Consider the following 17,848-nt stretch of genomic DNA (forward strand, 5'->3'; position numbering starts at 1 on the left):
CAATCGCAACACTCTTGCTTTATATAAGTAGAGAACAGGGGAGATGGCACCAATGCCAGAGGCCCCTGCCATGGCAAAGAATTGAGTAGGTGAATTATGGCTAGATGATCCCAGCAAGGGATCCATGCAGTAGAACAGTGGTCTCCAACCTTTTTACTCCAAGATCACTTTTTAAATGACAGAACAAGACAAGATCTACCGCCTCGCCCCTTCCTTGAAGCCCCACCCTCTCTATTCTCCTCCTCTCCATCACTTGCTATCCCCAACCCTTATACTGCTGCTTTTTTCCCCCCAATTCTTCTGTAGGAAGAGATTTTTCCAACACTTGGCCTGTCTAAACTGGACCAAATGTCAGAAAAAACCCTTCTTTTGGAATTCCCCTTATTCCTCGTGGAAAGAGGAATATGGGGTGACTGAAAGATCATGTTTGCTCTTCCACTAAAAGAAGCGGAAGAACAAACGCATCCCTGGATGCAGAAGAGTTTTTCTGGGATATCTCCGGAATCCTGAAAAACTCCTGCAGTCTAGCTGGACCCACGCTGGGTTGAGACAGGATGTGTAGTCTCTGCGGTGGGAATGAGGGATTTGGGTGTGGGAAGGGGTGAGAGGTGCAAGCTCTGAGAGGAAATCTGGATGCAGGAGGAGGAGGAGGATAAGGGGACGCTGGCTCGCAGAGGGGGCTCCAGGCCGGGCAGTGTTGGGGTCAGATGTAGGGTTGGGGTACTAAGCAAGCCACAGACTTCTGCATGTGAGGGTTCAGGAATTTGGGTCGGGGTATGTGAGGGGCTCAAGGCAGAGGGTTCCAATGTATGATAGGCTCAGATGTAGAGTCTGGGGGAAAGGGGAGTGCAGATGATGCTGTGGCCAGATGGGGGCTTGGCCCCAATTGGGGGGGTGTTGGCCAGGCTTCATTTTTAAATAAAATACCATGTCAAACACAAAAAGTTTCTGCATTGTCTTTATTTCTGAGAAGGGCAGGGAACCTGTTTAGAGTCAGGGGTCACTGACCCACAGAAAAAAGTCAGTTGGAGGAGGTTTTTTTTGGATCTCACTTGTGTGGCCCCAACACCCTCCCGCCCAAGTGTCACTTATATGGGCCCAACTGTGTTGGTGGGAGCAGGGGAGATAGTACTGGGGAAGGGTGCTAGTGGGTGCTTTGGCAGGGGACAGGGTGCCAGTGGGGACAGAGTTCTGCGGCTGGGGGAAGGGAACAGGGTACAGGGAGGGCAGGGGACAGAGTACCAGTGGGGACAAGGTTCTGCAGCAGGGGACAGGGTGCAGCTGGGGACAGAGTTCTGTGGGTGGGAAGTGGGAGCAGGGGGCAGGGAACAGGGCGCCAGGAGGGCCGGGGTGCCAGTGGGGGCAGGGAGTCTCCTGCACCCGCCTCCTCCCAGGATTCCCCCCCAGAGGGAAGCCGGCACGCGCCTCCTCCAGCCCGACTCCCCCCTCCCGCGGCGCGGGGAAACCCCTGCGCGCACCTGCCCTGGGGCCGACTCACCCCTCTTGCAGCACAGGGAAGCTGCCATGCTCCTCCTCCGGGGCCGATGCCCCCTCCCACAGTGCGCCCGGCACACCACAGACCTGTGGGAGGGGAGCAGCCAGCGCTCTTCTGGAACCCCCGGAAGTGGCGCAAAGCTGCAGGACTTCCGTCCACCCTGCGGGAAGCTGCCACTACCTCCATTGTCACTGGAGGTAGGTAATGAGGCTTCTCGGGAGTGGGGGGATATGGGGGGAGGGGGCCGAACACCTTGCGATCGACCGGTCGATCGCGATCAACTGGTTGGTGACCATGGCAGTAGAGAAAGGTAATGGTGAGTGCCCTCCCAAAAACTCCGCCAGATCGGGCGGGAATTCCTTCCCGAGACAAAATCTGGTGATCATTTAGACTCTGAGAATATGAGCAGATGCACCAGCCAGGCATCTATGTAGTATAATTCATTACATGAACTCAGAACATTAGTCCATTACATTCCATGTCCCATCAGCTAAGGTCAATTGCTGATGCTTCAGAGCAGGAGTGGGGAAACTAAGGCCTGGGGACCAGATACAGCCTCAGACTTGCATGGATCCGGACCCCAGGGTTCCCCCTCAGCTTAGCGGAGCGTGGGCTAGTGCTCCAGTCCCCCCACTGCCTTCCATGGGGCTGGAGTACACAGAATCTACTAGCCCAGGTCCCTGTCCCCCGCCCCATCCCGGCTCTGGTATGCAAGGAGAATGTGCGGAGGGTCTTTCTCCTTCTTAGTTGGAGGCCACGTCAGCGAGGGCTTGTTTGTTTCTTTCTCTCTCACTTGTGCACGACCCCCAATTGATTTTTCCTGTGGGTCAGCAGCCCCCGACCCACAAACAGTTCCCCATCCCTGCTTTAGAGGAAGGCGTGAGAAACAGACTCCAGAATAGATCAGGCAATTTATCCCAGTGTTTAACCACCCTGACAAGAAGTGTTTCCTAATGTCCAACCTAAGCCCGTTGCTGCAATCTAAGCCCTTTGCTTCTTGTCCTGTCCTCAGAGGCCAAGATGAACAAGTTTTCTCCTCCTCCTTGTGACACTCTTTTAGATACCTGAAAACTGCTATCATGTCCCCCCTGAAGCTTCTCTTTTCTAAACTAAACAAACCCAATTCTTTCAGCCTTCCTTTATAGCTCGTGTTCTCTAGACCTTTCATCATTCTTGTTGCTCTTCTCTGGACCTTCTCCAATTTCTCCACATCTTTCTTGAAATGTGGTGCCCAGAACTGGACACAATACTCCAACTGAGGCCTAATCAGCGCAGAGTAGAGCGGAAGAATGACTTCACGAGTTTTGCTCACAACACACCTGTTCATGCATCCCAGAGTCGTGTTTGCTTTTTTTGCAACAGCATCACACTGTTGACTCATATTTAGCTTGTGGTCCACTATAACCCCTAGATCCATTTCTGCCGTACCCCTTCCTAGACAGTCGCTTCCCATTCTGTATGTGTGAAATGGATTCTTCCTTCCTAAGTGGAGCACTTTGCATTTGTGCTTATTAAACTTCATCCTGTTTATCTCAGACCATTTCTCCTGTTTGCCCAGATCATTTTGAATTATGACCCTCTCCCAGCTTGGGATCATCTGCAATAAGAAGCATCCTCTCTATGCCATCATCTAAATCGTTGAAGACGACATTGACAGAACTGGTCCCAAAACAGAGCCCTGTGAACCCCACTTGTTCTGCGTTTCCAGCAGGATTGTGAGCCATTAATAACTCCTCTCTGAGAATGGTTATCCAGCCAGTTATGCACCCACTTTATAGTGGCCCCATCTAGGTCAGGGTTTCTCAGAGTTTCTTTCACTTTGGGAAAGCTACTAACGGGCCGCTCTGGTTTGTTTACTTAACAGCTCTGCAGCCACAGAGCCTCACAGCTCCCATTGGCTCTGGTTTGCCATTTGCAGTCAAAGGAAGCTGTGGAAGCAGGGTTGCCCAGGCCACTGCTTCTCGTGGCAGCAAATGACAAACTGGAGGCAACGGGAGCCTCAAGGCTCCGTGGCTGCGAAGCTGTTAAGTAACCTGGAGTGTCCCATTAGCAGCTCTCTCAAAGGGCACGTCTAGACTGCAGGCTTCTTTCGAGAGAAGCTTTTTCGGAAGCTTCCACACAGCAAAAGTGCATTGAAAAAGTGATTTGCTTTTTTGAAAGCTAGCATCCTCACTGAATGGATGCTATCTTGCATTTAAGCTGCGATTGTGGACAGAATGGCCACCACGGCACCTGTGCTTTTTCCTCTTTCCTCTTCTTTCAAAAAGACTCCCTCTTCTGCGTCCACACATGCCTATTTCCGAAAGAGCTCTTTCAGAAAAGGCGTTCTTCCTCATAAATTGAGGCTTACCAATGTTGGAAAAAACGTGCGTTCTTTCCATTTTCTTTCGAAAGAATGCCTTTTTCCAAAAAAACCCTTGTAGTCTAGATGCACCCAAAGCGGGCCCACAGCCCGCTTGGAGAAACGTTGATCTAGAATCACAGAACACTAGAACTGGAAGGGTCCTCAATAGATCATCAAGTCCAGTCCCCTGTCCTCAAGGCAGGATCTAGCACCATCTAGGTTGTATTTCCCTAGTTTATTGATAAGAAGGTCACAAGAGACCTTATCAAATGCTTTGCTAAAGTCTAGGTACAACATCTACCACTTCCCAATTATCCACAGAACTTGTTACCATATGAAAGAAAGCTCTCAGGTTGGTTTGACATGATTTGTTCTTTACAAATCCATGCTGGCTGTTATCTATCACCTTATTATCTTCCAGATGTTTGCGGATGAATTCCTTAATTACTTGCTCCATTATCTTTTCCTGCACAGAAGTTAAGCTGATTGGTCTTTAGTTTCCTGGGTTGTCCTTATTTCCCTTTTTATATATGGGCACTAGATTTGCCCTTTTCCTGTCTTCTGGAATCTCTCCTGTGGCAGGGTCAGTCCCACTCCTGGGCCCCTGACCCCTGACCGGCCCACTGTCCCACAGTTTAGGAGTCCCAGTATAAGACTTGTTTGCCTGGTTTTGGTGTTTGTCCCTCTGTCGTCTCCCTGCCACCTTTAGCAGGGCCGATGCTGTTCTGCCTGGCTCCTCCAGTCTCCTTATCAGTTGTCTTCATCTCCAAACCCTTCCTTCGCTTGCCAAACTTCTCTCTCAACTCCAAACTCCTTCTCAGCTCCCCCCCCCCCCCAAGGTTTTTAAAAAGGCTTTGTCTGCAGCCCTAATCAGCTTCACCTGGCCCTTAATTGATTTGCAGCCCTGTCTCAGCTGCCCCTAATTAGCCAGGATTGCTGCTGTTCCCTCTGCAAGAGCTGCCTCTCTTTCCTTCCACCAAGCCCTTTAACCTGCTCTGTCACACTCCCGAATCCAATGGTGACAGCAATGGCTCCTCTATCAGCTCCTTGAGTATTCTAGGGTGCATTTCATCAGGCCCACGTGACCTGAAGATGTTGAACATTTCTAAACAATTTTTAACTTGTTCTTTTCCTATTTTAATTTCTTGAGCCTGCTTCTTTTTCTCCAGCAGTTACTATTTTAGGCATCCAATCACCACCAACCTCTTGGTGAAAACAAACACAAAGAAATCGTTAAGCACCTCTGCCATTTCCAAGTTTTCCGTTATTGTTTCTCCCTCTTCACTGAGCAATGGGCCTGCCCTGTCCTTGGGCTTCCTCTTGCTTCTAATATAGCTCTAGAATGTTTTCTTGTTAGCTTTTATGTCTAGTTAGACTGAGCCCATTTTGTGCCTTCACTTTCCTAATCTTGCCCCTACATACTTGTTGTTTGCTTCTATTCATCGTTTATAATTTGACCTACTTTCCACTTTATATACGACACCTTTTTGATTTTTAGATCATTTAAGATCTCCTGGTTAAGCTAAGGGGGTCTCTTGCCGGACTCTCTCTCTTTTCTATGCAGTGGAATCGTTTGCTCTTGCTCCCTTAATAATGTCCTTTTGAAAAACTATTAACTGTCTCAGTCTTGCTTCCCATGGGACCTTATCTACCAGCTCTCGGAATTTACTTGACTGCCTGGGCTTATCAGTTAATCTAGTCAACTACTGGCATCCCCCATCCTTGCTGCCCCTTGCTGTGTCAGAGGCAGCAAGGGCGGGGGGAGCAGAGCTGGTGTTGGGGGGTGCTGGTTTAAAAGCTGGTTCCCCCCAGCATCGTCTCCGCGGTGCTGCCGGTCCTCCCCCGCCTCACCTCGCGCTGCTGCCTCTATTGGGGAGGGGAGGCTGCCACAAAGCAGCCTCTGTCCGTGAGGAGCTCAGATCCCCATGGACAGGGGCTGCTGCCACCTCACACTGCTGCCTCTGTATCAGAGGCAGCAGCACAGAGTGACAGGCAGCTGGTCTGCACAAAGAGCTGGTTTTTAAACTGGTTCCCACCGTGCACCGGCTTCTGCCTGGCACCCCACACTGTTGCCTCTGATACAGGTGCTCCCCGGGAGTGGAGCCAAAGCACACTGGCCGCCAGCCCTGCCCTTAGGGACTTTAGGATAGTTGACTAACTGCTAAGAATTCATGCGATTAGTTGACTACTCTATTGCCCAACAGCTAATATGCCTATCCTGAAATCCATTGTCTTTATTTTGCTGTTCTCCCTTCTGCCATTTAGAACCATGGTTTCCAACATGCTAGCCACTCCATGTGGCCAGTTGAGTGTGGCTAGTGGGTTTGAACAATGTGGCTATTTTGCCGGTTGAGTGTGGCTAGCTCACTATAGCAGAGTAACCACTACAGCAGCTACTGCTTCAGAATTGGTTGCACACCCCGGCCTTACAATCAGGAACTCTGTGATTTCATGATCACTTTCACCCAAGCTGCCTTCCACTTTCAAATTCTCAACCAGTTCCTCCCTATTTGTTAAAATCAAATCTAGAACAGCTTCCCTCCAGTAGCTTTTTCAACCTTCTAAAATAAAAAATTGTTTCCAATGCAATCCAAGAACTTGTTGAATGACTTGTGCCCTGCTGTTAGCATTCTCAGACAGATTGACAGACTGTGCCATTGCATCTTACCACAATGCATTCACTTGAAAACCTCACTCTGTTGGAAGCACTTCCCGTAGGTTATTAATATCCGGAGCTATTAATATTGTAATAGCACCCAAAGGCACCAGTCAGGACTGAAGCCACATTATACTGGCTGCTGAACATACACAAGATGACAATCCCTGCCCAGAAGGTCTTATAATCTTCCAACCTATTCTAACACCAGACAAGTTCAAAACAAACTCAACAGCAGCATCCCTGATGTCTGAATAACATTATAAGGGGGAGCCAGGTGCTTACAGACAAGATGTTAATCATCAGACAACATGTGGTAGGAAAACAAGAGAGGTAGAAGGTAGGCATACCCTTTACTACAGAAAGAGTACAATGAAAAAACACCAGCTACAGATCAAAGTTATATGCAAACATGAGTTACTACAAAAGCTTTTCATTATTTTTAAGCTGGGTGATGGAGACAACATGACCAACATGGCAAGTACAGAAGATAGTAGAGAAAGGGAAAATGAGAAGTGATGTGGGAAGAAATAAGGAGACGCCAGATAGAGAATATAAAAATCCAGAGATGGAAAAAAGAGCCTGCTGAAAAAACACCCAGAGCGCGAGCACCTGACTTGACCCACTTGACACAAACCAAAAGGATCAAAAAGTTCACCCAGTGAGCAGAGCCTCATCCCAGAACAGATACAAATAGTTCCAAAGATCAATTAGTTTAGGCAATAGAATTAAGGATCCCATATCCACAAAATAAATAAAATCTAAAAATTGCCAACTCAGAAGTCGTAGATTAGACACACGAACTTTGTTCTTGTCCCCACTGATAATCCCAAACCATAGAGAGGGTCTGTAAATAGTTACACATTGACCCTGTAGTATGCTGAAGGCTCTAGGGCAGGGGTGGGCAAAGGGGCCTCTGCGGGCCACACCTGGCCCACAAGCAGGTGGATCCAGGCCACAAACACCCTGCCACACCCATGCCCGCAGGCCAATAAGTGGGGGCGGGAGGGACACGCAAAGTTTCTTGCTCCCTACCCCCACCCTGCCAGCGTTGCACCCTCCTTGGAGTACATGAGGTCTCCTCCTGCCCTGCAAGGGGCACACAGCACTTTCACTCTAATACGTCTACACTGGCGTGTCTTGCACAAGAAAGCTCCGATGGCCATTTTAACCATAAGGCTTTCTTGCGCAAGAAAGTCATGTTGCCTGTCTGCACTGGCCTCTTGCGGAAGAACATTTGTGCAAAAGGGCTCATTCCTGAGCGGGAGTGTCAGAGTTCTGGTGCAAGAAGCCCTGATTTCACACATTAGAACGTCAGTTTACTTGCGCAAGAACACGCGGCCAGTGTAGACAGGCAGCAAGTTTTTGCGCAAGAGCGGCTGTTTTTTGCAAGGTCACGCCAGTGTAGACACAGCCTAAGTGCTGTGCATCCCTTGCAGGGTGGGGGCAGGGTGCGAGACTTCACATGCTCCCCCCGCTCTCAGGCCCTGACTGAGGGAGTTCGTGAAGTCTCCTCCTGCCAAGCAGGGTCTGCAGGAGGGAGAACATGGTAGTGTCCTGGCCCCTCCCCTTCCACCAGAGACCCCGCCCTTCCAGGGCAGCCTGTGGCCACTTCAAAAATTAGTGAAGCACCCTCCCCCCCCTTCTAAAATTATTGCCCACCCTTGCTCTAGGGTTTATTCCCATCACCCCACCACCATCAAACGAGAAACACACAAACTCAAAACCATATCCCCATGTCACAAGTACTGCATAGGCATTTAAAGAGGTATTAGCAAGAGCTCCTGTACTTACTTGTGTCCTCCCATCTGAGAAGGTGCAGCTTCCACGCTGAGTAATAAAGAAATCCAAGTACCAGAAAGAGACAAAGGGCCAGCAGCAGGTTACGCATGAACACCAACACTCCCATCTTCATACAAACTCCGCTCTTCTACATGTCCTGGAAGAGAAAAGCCATTGGAACCGTCCAGCTTGCTGTTCATTCAGAGCAAGTGCAATACAAACATGATGCTGTCAAGAAGCAAGTCAGTGTTCTGATCAGTGTAAAACAAGTTATCCAAATCTGCCGCCAGAGAAACTCACACTGCTGTTCTAAATAAACCTCCGGGCTCAGTCAGTAACTGCCATTCTGAAAAGCCACTGCGACACTCCAGAATAACAAGAAGCCCACTCACTTCCAATTCCCTGTGTGCGTGTAGCCACCTGACCTCATAGAACACAGTCCCAGCCTATCACAGCCAAGGAGACTCTGAAACAAGCTTCTTCCAAGGGAAACAGCCTGGACGTTGTCAGTAGCAAGAGGTAACATTCAGCGAATGCAGTCACTCCTGAGAACCAATACGGTGTGTGGAATTACAGATGTTGTTTCCCTCAACTACCCCGTACTCTCATTGCAGGGTTCTTAATCAGCAAAGCAGAAGAAAACTCACTTGTGTTCTTACATTTTACATCTACTGCTCTCACCAGCAGGAGACAGCACAAAACACCGTTTCCTGAGTTCAGCCGAGTCACCCTCAAAGGTGTCAGTTAACGCTGTATGACAGACTGCACTACACCAACATGCTAGTTAAAAGAATAGAAAAACTTGAAGTAACTGGTGGACTGAAGGGTTTAGATTGTTGGGTCACACATTCACCCGACATTGTTTGGGTCCTTAAGGAGGGACTCAGGGCAAAGTGCTGGGAGCATGGGGGGTGCCACATTTGGGGAGGGGACTGTGTTTGTGCACACACGGGGCAGCTGGTTCTGGAACCTACAAGAGGAGGGGAAATTCTTGATTTAGTCCCAAATGGAACGCAGGACCTGGTCCAAGAGGTGAAAATAGCAGGACTACTTGGTAAAGTGACCATAATAGGATTAAATTTAACATCCCTGTGGTGGGAAAAACACCACAGCAGCCCAAAGCTGCACCCTTTTATTTCAGAAAGGGGAGCTACACAAAAATGAGGTTAAACAGAAATGAAAGAGTAGAGTGCCAAAAGCAAAACCTCCGCAAGCTGCATGGAAGCTTTTCAAAGTCACCATAGTGGTAGCTCAACTTAAATGTACACCTCCACATTAAAAATATAGTAAAAAAACTAAAATAGTGCCACTGCAGCTTAATCAAATAAAAGAAGCAACGAAGGATAAAGAGATATCATTTAAGAAGTGAAAGTTAAATCCTAGTGAGGAAAATAAAAAGGAACATAAATGCTGTCAGATGAAGTGTAAAAATATAAGGAAGGCAAAAAGGAATGTGAAGATCAGCTAGCCAAATCTCAGAAAAGTAACAGCAATTTTTTTAAAAAATACATTAGAAGCAGGAAACTTGCTAAACAATCAGTGGAGCCAGGGAAAACTGAGATGCTAAACAAGCACTCAAGGACAATTTGATCATTGCGGAGAAACTACATGACTTCTTTGCATCAGTCTTCCTGGCTCAGCACGAGGGAAATTCCCAAACCTGAGCCATTCTTTTTAGATGGGAGCCCGCACTGGCACTCCAGCCCCCCTGCCAGTCCCCTGGGAGATGGAGCGCACAAAATCTACTAGGCTGGACCCCCACTAGGCTCTGGTGTGCGAGGGGAGTGTGGGGAGGGTCTTTCTCCTTGTCAGTCGGGGGCCACAGTGAGGGCTTTTTCCACTTCTCACTTGTGCGTGGCCCTCAATGTATTTTTCTGTGGGTCAATAGTCCCCAGCCCAAAAAAGGTTCCCCATCCCTGCTTTAAATCATCTTCTGTACCAAATGACTGGAAGATAGCTAACATGAAGCCAATTTTTAAAAAGGGCTCTTGAGGTGGTCCTGGCAATTACAGGCCAATAAGTCTAACTTCAGTACCAGGCAAGTTGGTTGACACTATAATAAATTGTCAGAAACATGGATGAACTTAATTTTGAGGGGGGAAGTCAACATGGTTTTTGTAAAGGGAAAACGTATCAGATCCAATGGATATAACAGACAAAGATTTCCAGAAAGCCTTTGACAAGATAAGATCCCTTGCCAAAGACTCTTAAGCAAAGTAAGCTGTCATGGGATAAGAGGGAAGGTCCTCTGATAACTGGTTAAAAAGTAGGAAACAAGGGTAGGAATAAACAGTCAGTTTTCAGACTGATGAGAACTAACTAGTGGTGTCCTCCAGGGGTCCATGCTGGGACCAATACTATTTAACATGCTCATAAATCATCTGAAGAAAGAGGTAAACAGGGAGGTAGCAACATTTGCAGATGTTACAGAACTGCTCAAGATAGTTAAGTCCAAAGCAGACTGTGAAAAGCTTCAAAAAGATCTCACAAAATTAGGCAACTGGGCAACAAAAATGGCAAATGAATGTTAATTTTGATAAATGCAAAGTAATGCATGTTGGAAAACATAATCCCAATTATATGTACAAAATGATGAGGACTAAATTCGTTATTACAACTCAGAGAGATCTCGGAGTCATTGTGGATAGTTCTCTCAAAACATCCACTCAATATGCAGCAGCAGTCAAAAAAAAGCAAACAAAAAGTTGGGAACAATTGAGAAATGGAGAGAGAATAAATCAGAAAATATCTTATTGCTTCTATATCAATCCATGGTATGTCCACATCTTGATTACTGAGTACAGGCAGTCCCCGAGTTACGCGGATCCGACTTATGTCGGATCCGCACTTACGAACGGGGCTCTCTCGCCCCGGAGCTCGCAGGCAGCGGGACCGCCCAGAGCGCAGCGGTCCCGCCACCTCGACCTCTGGGGCGAGAAAAGCTGCTCCGGGTGCCCCTGGTCTGCTGGGGACCGTCTCCAGCAGACCAGAGACACCTGAAGCAAAGCCGGGAGGCAGAGGGGTCCCGTGCCTCTGAAGAGGCGCGGCACGCCGCCGCCGCTGTGGCTTTGCTCCCCGTGTCCCTGGTCTGCTGGGGGGGGGGGGGTGCAGCTAGTGCCCCCCCCCCCCACAGCAGACCAGGGAGACGTGGAGCAAAGCCCAGGCCTGTGGTAGAGCAGGTGGGGCGCTGCCGGTTGGTCCCGCAGCACCGCTCCTTGGCACTACTGGACCAATCCGGCAGCACCCCGGCTGCTCTGCCCCAGGCGTCCTGATTCAGCCGCTGCTGATCAGTTTCAGCAGCAGCTGAATCAGGACACGTGGGGCAGAGCAGCTGGGGTGCTGCTGGGTTGGTCCAGTAGTGCCGAGGAGCGGCGGCGCTACTGGACCAACCCAGCAGCACCCCAGCTGCTCTGCCCCAGGCGTCCCCAAGTCAGCCGCTGCTGAAACTGACCAGTGGCTGACTACAGGAAGCCCCTGCCCCGGGCTTCCTGGAATCAGCCGCTGATCAGTTTCAGCAGCAGCTGACTTGGGGATGCCTGGGGTTCTTAAGTTGAATCTGTATGTAAATCAGAACTGGCGTCCAGATTCAGCCGCTGTTGAAACTGATCAGTTTCAGCAACGGCTGAATCTGGACACCAGTTCCGACTTACATACAGATTCAACTTAAGAACAAACCTACAGTCCCTATCTTGTACGTAACCCGGGGACTGCCTGTACAGATGTGGTTGCCTCATCTCAAAACAGATATCTTGGCATTGGAGAAGGTTCAGAAGAGGGCAATAAAAATTAGAGATATGGAACAGCTGCTATATAAGGAGAGATGAATAAGACTGGGACTTTTCAGTATGGAAAAGAGATGACTAAGGGGGGGATATGATAGAGGTCTATAAAATCATGGCTAGCGTGGACAGTAAATATGGAAAAGTTATTTACTTGTTCCTATAAGACAAGAATTAGTGGCTACCCAGTGAAATTAATAGGCAGCAGGTTTTAAAACACAAAAGGAAGTATTTCTTCACACAATGCACAGGTCAACCTCTGGAACTTCTTGCCAGAGAACGCTGTGAAACCCAATATATAGTTTTTTTTAACACCGTTATAAGAAGTTCATGGAGGATAAGTCCATCATGGCTATTATCCAAGATGGACAGGAACAGTGTCCCTAGCCTCTATTTGGGCAACAGGGGTAAGATGACAATGATTCCTTGTTCTGTTCATTCCCTCTGAGGCACCTGTCATTGTCAAAAAACAGGATACTGGACTGTGTGCTGAGTAAAGAAAAACTTCCTTTTGTTTGTTTTAAACCTGCTGCCTATTCCTTTCATTGGGTGACCCCTAGTTCTTATATTGTGGGAATAAGTAAATAACTTTTCTTTACAGGCAGTCCCCGGGTTACGTACAAGATAGGGACCGTAGGTTTGTTCTTAAGTTGAATTTGTATGTAAGTCAGAACTGGCGTCCAGATTCAGCCGCTGTTGAAACTGACCAGCAGCGGCTGAATCGGACATGCCTGGGGCAGAGCAGCTGGGGTGCTGCTGGGTTGGTCTGGTAGCGCCGACCCTTGACACTGTGGGACCAACCCTGCAGCATCCCAGCTGCTCTGCCCCAGGTGTTCCCAAGTCAGCAGCTGCTGAAACTGACCAGCGCTGACTACAGGAAGCCCGAGGCAGAGCTGCTCTGCCCCAGGCTTCCTGGAATCAGCTGCTGATCAGTTTCAACAGCAGCTGAATCTGGACACCTGGGACAGAGCAGCTGGGGCAGTACCGGGTAGGTCCCTGCAGCGCTGCACCTTGGTCCCTGCAGCGCTGCAGCCTGGTCTGCTGGGGGGGGGGGGGGGGCGCATTAGCTGTGCTGCTCCCCCAAAAAAGACCAGGGAGACGCAGAGTGGCTTTTCTCGCCGCAGAGGACGTGGGCGGCGGTCCCGAGACGCGCCGCGGTCCCGCCACCGGTGTCCTCCACGGCGAGAAAAGCCGCTCCGCGTCTCCCTGGTCTGCTGGGGGGAAGCACCCCCCGCGCCGCCACAGGCGGCGACAGTGGGGGAGGCACCCCACACTTGCTGTGCTCCCCTCCCCGTTCGTAACTAGGGGTCCGACTTAAGTTGGACTGACGTAACCCGGGGCCTGCCTGTAGCCACTTTTTCCATATCAGTCATGATCTAATAGACCCCTATCATATCCCCCTAGTCTCCTCTTTTCTACACTGAAAAGTCCAAGTCTTTTTAATCTCTCTTCATATGAGAGATTTAATTCTCTCTTCATTTAGATGCCAAAGTGGCACAAGACCCTGCAAAGAAAGATACAAAGCCATTGCTTCAATGACCAGCACACACCCTAATACACCTTTTGAGATCCATCTATCTCGCATGTCTCTCATACCACTTCCAGTGTACTAAGTGCCCTAAGCACAGCCGTGAGGGTGAAACCAAACAAACATTCACTACACTCTCAGATGAACTTGCACAGGAAAATGATAAAAGACAAAAGACATCACCTGTGGGTCAAGACATCATCACCTGTGGGTCAAGAGTTTTCACAAAACAATCACTCCGTAACTGACCTATCGGTCCCCATCCTCAAAGGGCACCTGCACAACACTGCCAAATACTTTCAAAAGACAACCCTGAGAGCTTAAATTCATAATTTGCTGAACACTAAAAATCATGGTCTTACTAAAGACACTGGATTTAGGGCTTATTACAACTATCCCACCCCATGTTAATTCGCAGCATGCCAGCAGAGACAGAGTGCAAATCAGCAGATTCATGGTGCTCCAAAAGTGCTGGGAGGGGAAGGAGAAGGAAATGTGGGGCTGCAGTGGCCCAGCGCACAAGAGGCACGTGGGGGGGAGCAGACAAGGGGTCCATGGGTTGCAGATGGGCCAAGCTAAGCACTTGGGTGGCCACTCAGGAGAGATTCAAAGGCCATCCAGCTGATTAGCAGAGTGCCCACAGCGAGGTGATAGAAATGTAGCCGTGTTAGTCTGGGGTAGCTGAATCAAAACACAGGACTATGTAGCACTTTAAAGACTAACAAGAAAGAGCATCTTGTTAGTCTTTAAAATGCTACACAGCTAGGTGTGTGTTTCTATTTGCACATGCCTCAGTCCACATAGAAAAAATTATTCCACAGACGGATAGAAAAGATTAGAGGAAACATTGCCATGAATGGTCCCCTTAAACACGTACTTACTAGTTACACTAAGCCATCTGATTGATCTTGGTTTTAGCTGGGACACTCTTAGTCCTTGTCCTCACTTTGGGGGAGTTTATTCACACCCCTAAGTGATGTAAGTTATATGGCTGCCTTTTGGATCAGGACCCTCGATTTGAGAAAAGCTGGTCTCCCCCATTAAATGTATATAGTAGAGGGTAAAAGTGCACAAAAGACCAGATTCAGTCTCTCACACATTTTCCATGACCATGAATTTGGTAGGGCCCCGGCTATAACCCCAGAGACACCTTTGGGCATTTTGAAAGGAAACAACACTTGACACCATAACCATGAGTAACATTCACTGCACAGTGATAGAAATGGAGCCTGGTGTAGCTGAAACAAAAAACAGGACTATGTAGCACTTTAAAGAGTAACAAACAGTCTTGTTAGTCTTTAAAGTGCTACATAGTCCTGTTTTTTGTTTCATTCGCTGCACAGGAACAGTGACGCATGCATTATACCACCCTATCACTACCGGTCAGCAGAACAGCACTATACTGAAAGAAAACCTTTATCTTTCTACTTGCAGGACAAATGGAACATGAGGCAGTGCTACAGGTAATACGGTTATCCAAGGGGGAAGCAGCTCAGACTCCCATTGCTCCCCTACACACACTTGACTCCTGAGTAAGATTAAGCAAAGAATTGCATACTGCTTAGCTCAGTCTTCTGACCTTCCAGTACTGCATGACAGACCCCTTGACCTTTACAGTTTCTAGCATCGTGACCGGGTTTAGCAGTGACACTCCCACAACGACCCTCAGAATTCCTCAGATTACTTTGAAACGTTAATATTAAGTGGATAATTAAGAAACTTCTTCATTGCTACATCTCAGGGAACCCTGGTCACAATTAGTCTAGCAACGGAGTTGCCTACAGATAAAAATCGGGGACCTCTGGAGGGAAAAATAAGAGCAGCCCTCTTCTACCTCACTTGAAGCATGCCAGTATACCACCTCCTTCACCAAGAGGCCTCACGACAAGGGGAAAAGGGGAGATAGCCACATTACAGCAAGGTAATGCTCCCACAGTGGCCAAGATAGCTATTGTGGTCTTATGTCCTCAGCCACTAAATGCAGTATCCTCTCCATTGTCCTCATAGGTTTCCTCATCAGACACAACCATGTAAGTCACACTAACTGTGGTGGATAGCAAGAGTTCTTTTCCTTTCCACCACTGAGACGCTGAAGGCCACAACAGTACAAGTGAAGAGCCTGCCTCCACCGAGAAACAGTTCTAAGCATTTTTATCTGGGTAAGGATTTTCCACCTATGGAGTCCATCAAGTGACAATACCCACGCCTGGATTGACAATTTCACCAAGATTAAATCAATGGTAAATAAAAAAGTGCACCATCCTCACAAGTTGAACTTCTTTTATTTACAGAAGCTCAGGCTACACTGGGGAAAATTTAGGCTACAATTTATGAGCAGTGCCCTTCAGGTAATAGCTGGCAAAAACATGTGTGGGGAAGACAGGAGAACAGACATAGCCAGGAAAGAGTCTCATAACAGGTTTAAGAATTGCGGTAAAGGAGCAATCTTAATCCACCCTTGACTGGAAGGATAACTATTCAAGGCTATTGATTTACTCCATTCGGAATGTTTCTAGTGGCAGGCAGAAGTCCCTGTCTCTGATACCACTGAGCACAAGGGCAGCTGAGGTGACCCATGGACTCTAGGGAGAGTGGAAGGGATTCTTCAGCAAGGCTCTTCCCAGCTTTTCAAGAGGGTGAATTGCCGGTGCCTGCAGCTCATCCCTCCTGGCAGCCAGCAGCGCTCAGCCTTCTGGCCAGACGCACGGGGGCCCTCCCCTCCTGGAGACCAGCTGTCACGGGGAGATGGTCCCGCTGCCCACGCACCCTGCCGGGCCTGCAGGCAGCCCCCTGGCGCGGCACCCCCGCCAGCGGGACTGGAGCGGGCCCCGCCGGGATCGGCCGCGGGCCCCGGGGGAGGGCCGGGAACTCACACCCACAGCCCGCCAGCGCCCGGAGCGCCCCCGCGCCGGCCATTCCCCCTCCCCCCGGACTGTCCCGCGCCGGCCATTCCCCCCTCCCCCCCCGCCTGTCCCGCGCCGGCCATTCACCCCCCTCCCCCCCCCCCGCCTGTCCCGCGCCGGCCATTCACCCCCCTCCCCCCCCCGCCTGTCCCGCGCCGGCCATTCACCCCCCTCCCCCCCCCGCCTGTCCCGCGCCGGCCATTCACCCCCCTCCCCCCCCCCGCCTGTCCCGCGCCGGCCATTCACCCCCCTCCCCCCCCCGCCTGTCCCGCGCCGGCCATTCACCCCCCTCCCCCCCCCGCCTGTCCCGCACCGGCCATTCACCCCCCTCCCCCCCCCCGCCTGTCCCGCGCCGGCCATTCCCCCTCCCCCGCCTGTCCCGCGCCGGCCATTCACCCCCCCCCCGCCTGTCCCGCGCCGGCCATTCACCCCCCCGCCTGTCCCGCGCCGGCCATTCACCCCCCCTCCCCCCGCACGCTCCCGCCGGCCGGCGCGTACCCTGGCCCTTGCCTGGCTCGGGGGGGGGGGGGGGAGCGGCCGTGCCCCCGGGCCCCGCTCTCACCGGCGCTGCGCCCCCGGCCGGGCTCAGGCTGCTCCAGGGGCCGCAGCGGCCAATCCCCCGACGGGGCGGGGCGGCCCGGCCAATCCCCGCGCGGAGCCTCCTGCGCCCATTGGCTGGCGCCGCTGCCCAATCGGAGCGCTCAGGGGTCTTCCCGCCGCCCAATGGCAGGGGAGGGGCGGGACCCGCCGCTCGACCCGAGTCGCCACGGGGGGGGGGGGGGGCGCTCCAAGGCCGCTCGGGACAGCGGGACTCGAACCCGGGGCGGGGCGGGGCGGGAGGACCAGTGCACTGCAGAGCATCACCCCACTGCACTGCCCCCCCCTCCATCCGTCTGCAGAGCATCACCCCACTGCACTGCCCCCCCTCCATCCGTCTGCAGAGCATCACCCCACTGCACTGCCCCCCCCTCCATACCTCTGCCCCACACAGCCCCCACCTCTGCAGAGCATCACCCCACTGCACTGCCCCCCTCCATCCCTCTGCCCCACACAGCCCCCACCTCTGCAGTGCACCACCCCACTGCACAGCATCACCCCACTGCACTGCCCCCTCCATCCCTCTGCCCCACACAGCCCCCACCTCTGCAGAGCATCACCCCACTGCACTGCCCCCCTCCATCCCTCTGCAGAGCATCACCCCACTGCACTGCCCCCCTCCATCCCTCTGCCCCACACAGCCCCCACCTCTGCAGAGCATCACCCCACTGCACAGCATCACCCCACTACACTGCCCCCCTCCATCCCTCTGCCCCACACAGCCCCCACCTCTGCAGAGCATCACCCCACTGCAGAGCATCACC

The 17,848-nt window shown here is 51.0% G+C and overlaps 1 protein-coding gene across 12 annotated transcripts in view; it reads right to left on the reverse strand.

The window, feature by feature from the left end:
• ST3GAL3 (ST3 beta-galactoside alpha-2,3-sialyltransferase 3) overlaps positions 1-17,143 on the reverse strand; it is a 259,919-nt gene extending 242,776 nt beyond the window's left edge. For 3 of the 12 annotated variants that reach the window (XM_075914644.1, XM_075914642.1, XM_075914647.1), the window contains exons 1-2: positions 17,050-17,142; positions 8,290-8,434 (exon numbers count right to left, since the gene is read on the reverse strand). In XM_075914644.1, the coding sequence (XP_075770759.1) occupies positions 8,290-8,303 (14 nt within the window). In that variant the 5' untranslated portion in view covers positions 8,304-8,434; positions 17,050-17,142. Of the gene's footprint in view, positions 1-8,289; positions 8,435-16,985 lie in introns of all 12 variants that reach the window. The other 9 variants (XM_075914643.1, XM_075914638.1, XM_075914639.1 and 6 more) reach the window with 8 other exon arrangements.
• Between the last annotated feature and the right edge of the window lie 705 nt (positions 17,144-17,848).

This window comes from Pelodiscus sinensis, unplaced genomic scaffold (assembly GCF_049634645.1).
Source record: "Pelodiscus sinensis isolate JC-2024 unplaced genomic scaffold, ASM4963464v1 ctg99, whole genome shotgun sequence".
NCBI classification, from domain to species: Eukaryota; Metazoa; Chordata; order Testudines; family Trionychidae; genus Pelodiscus; species Pelodiscus sinensis.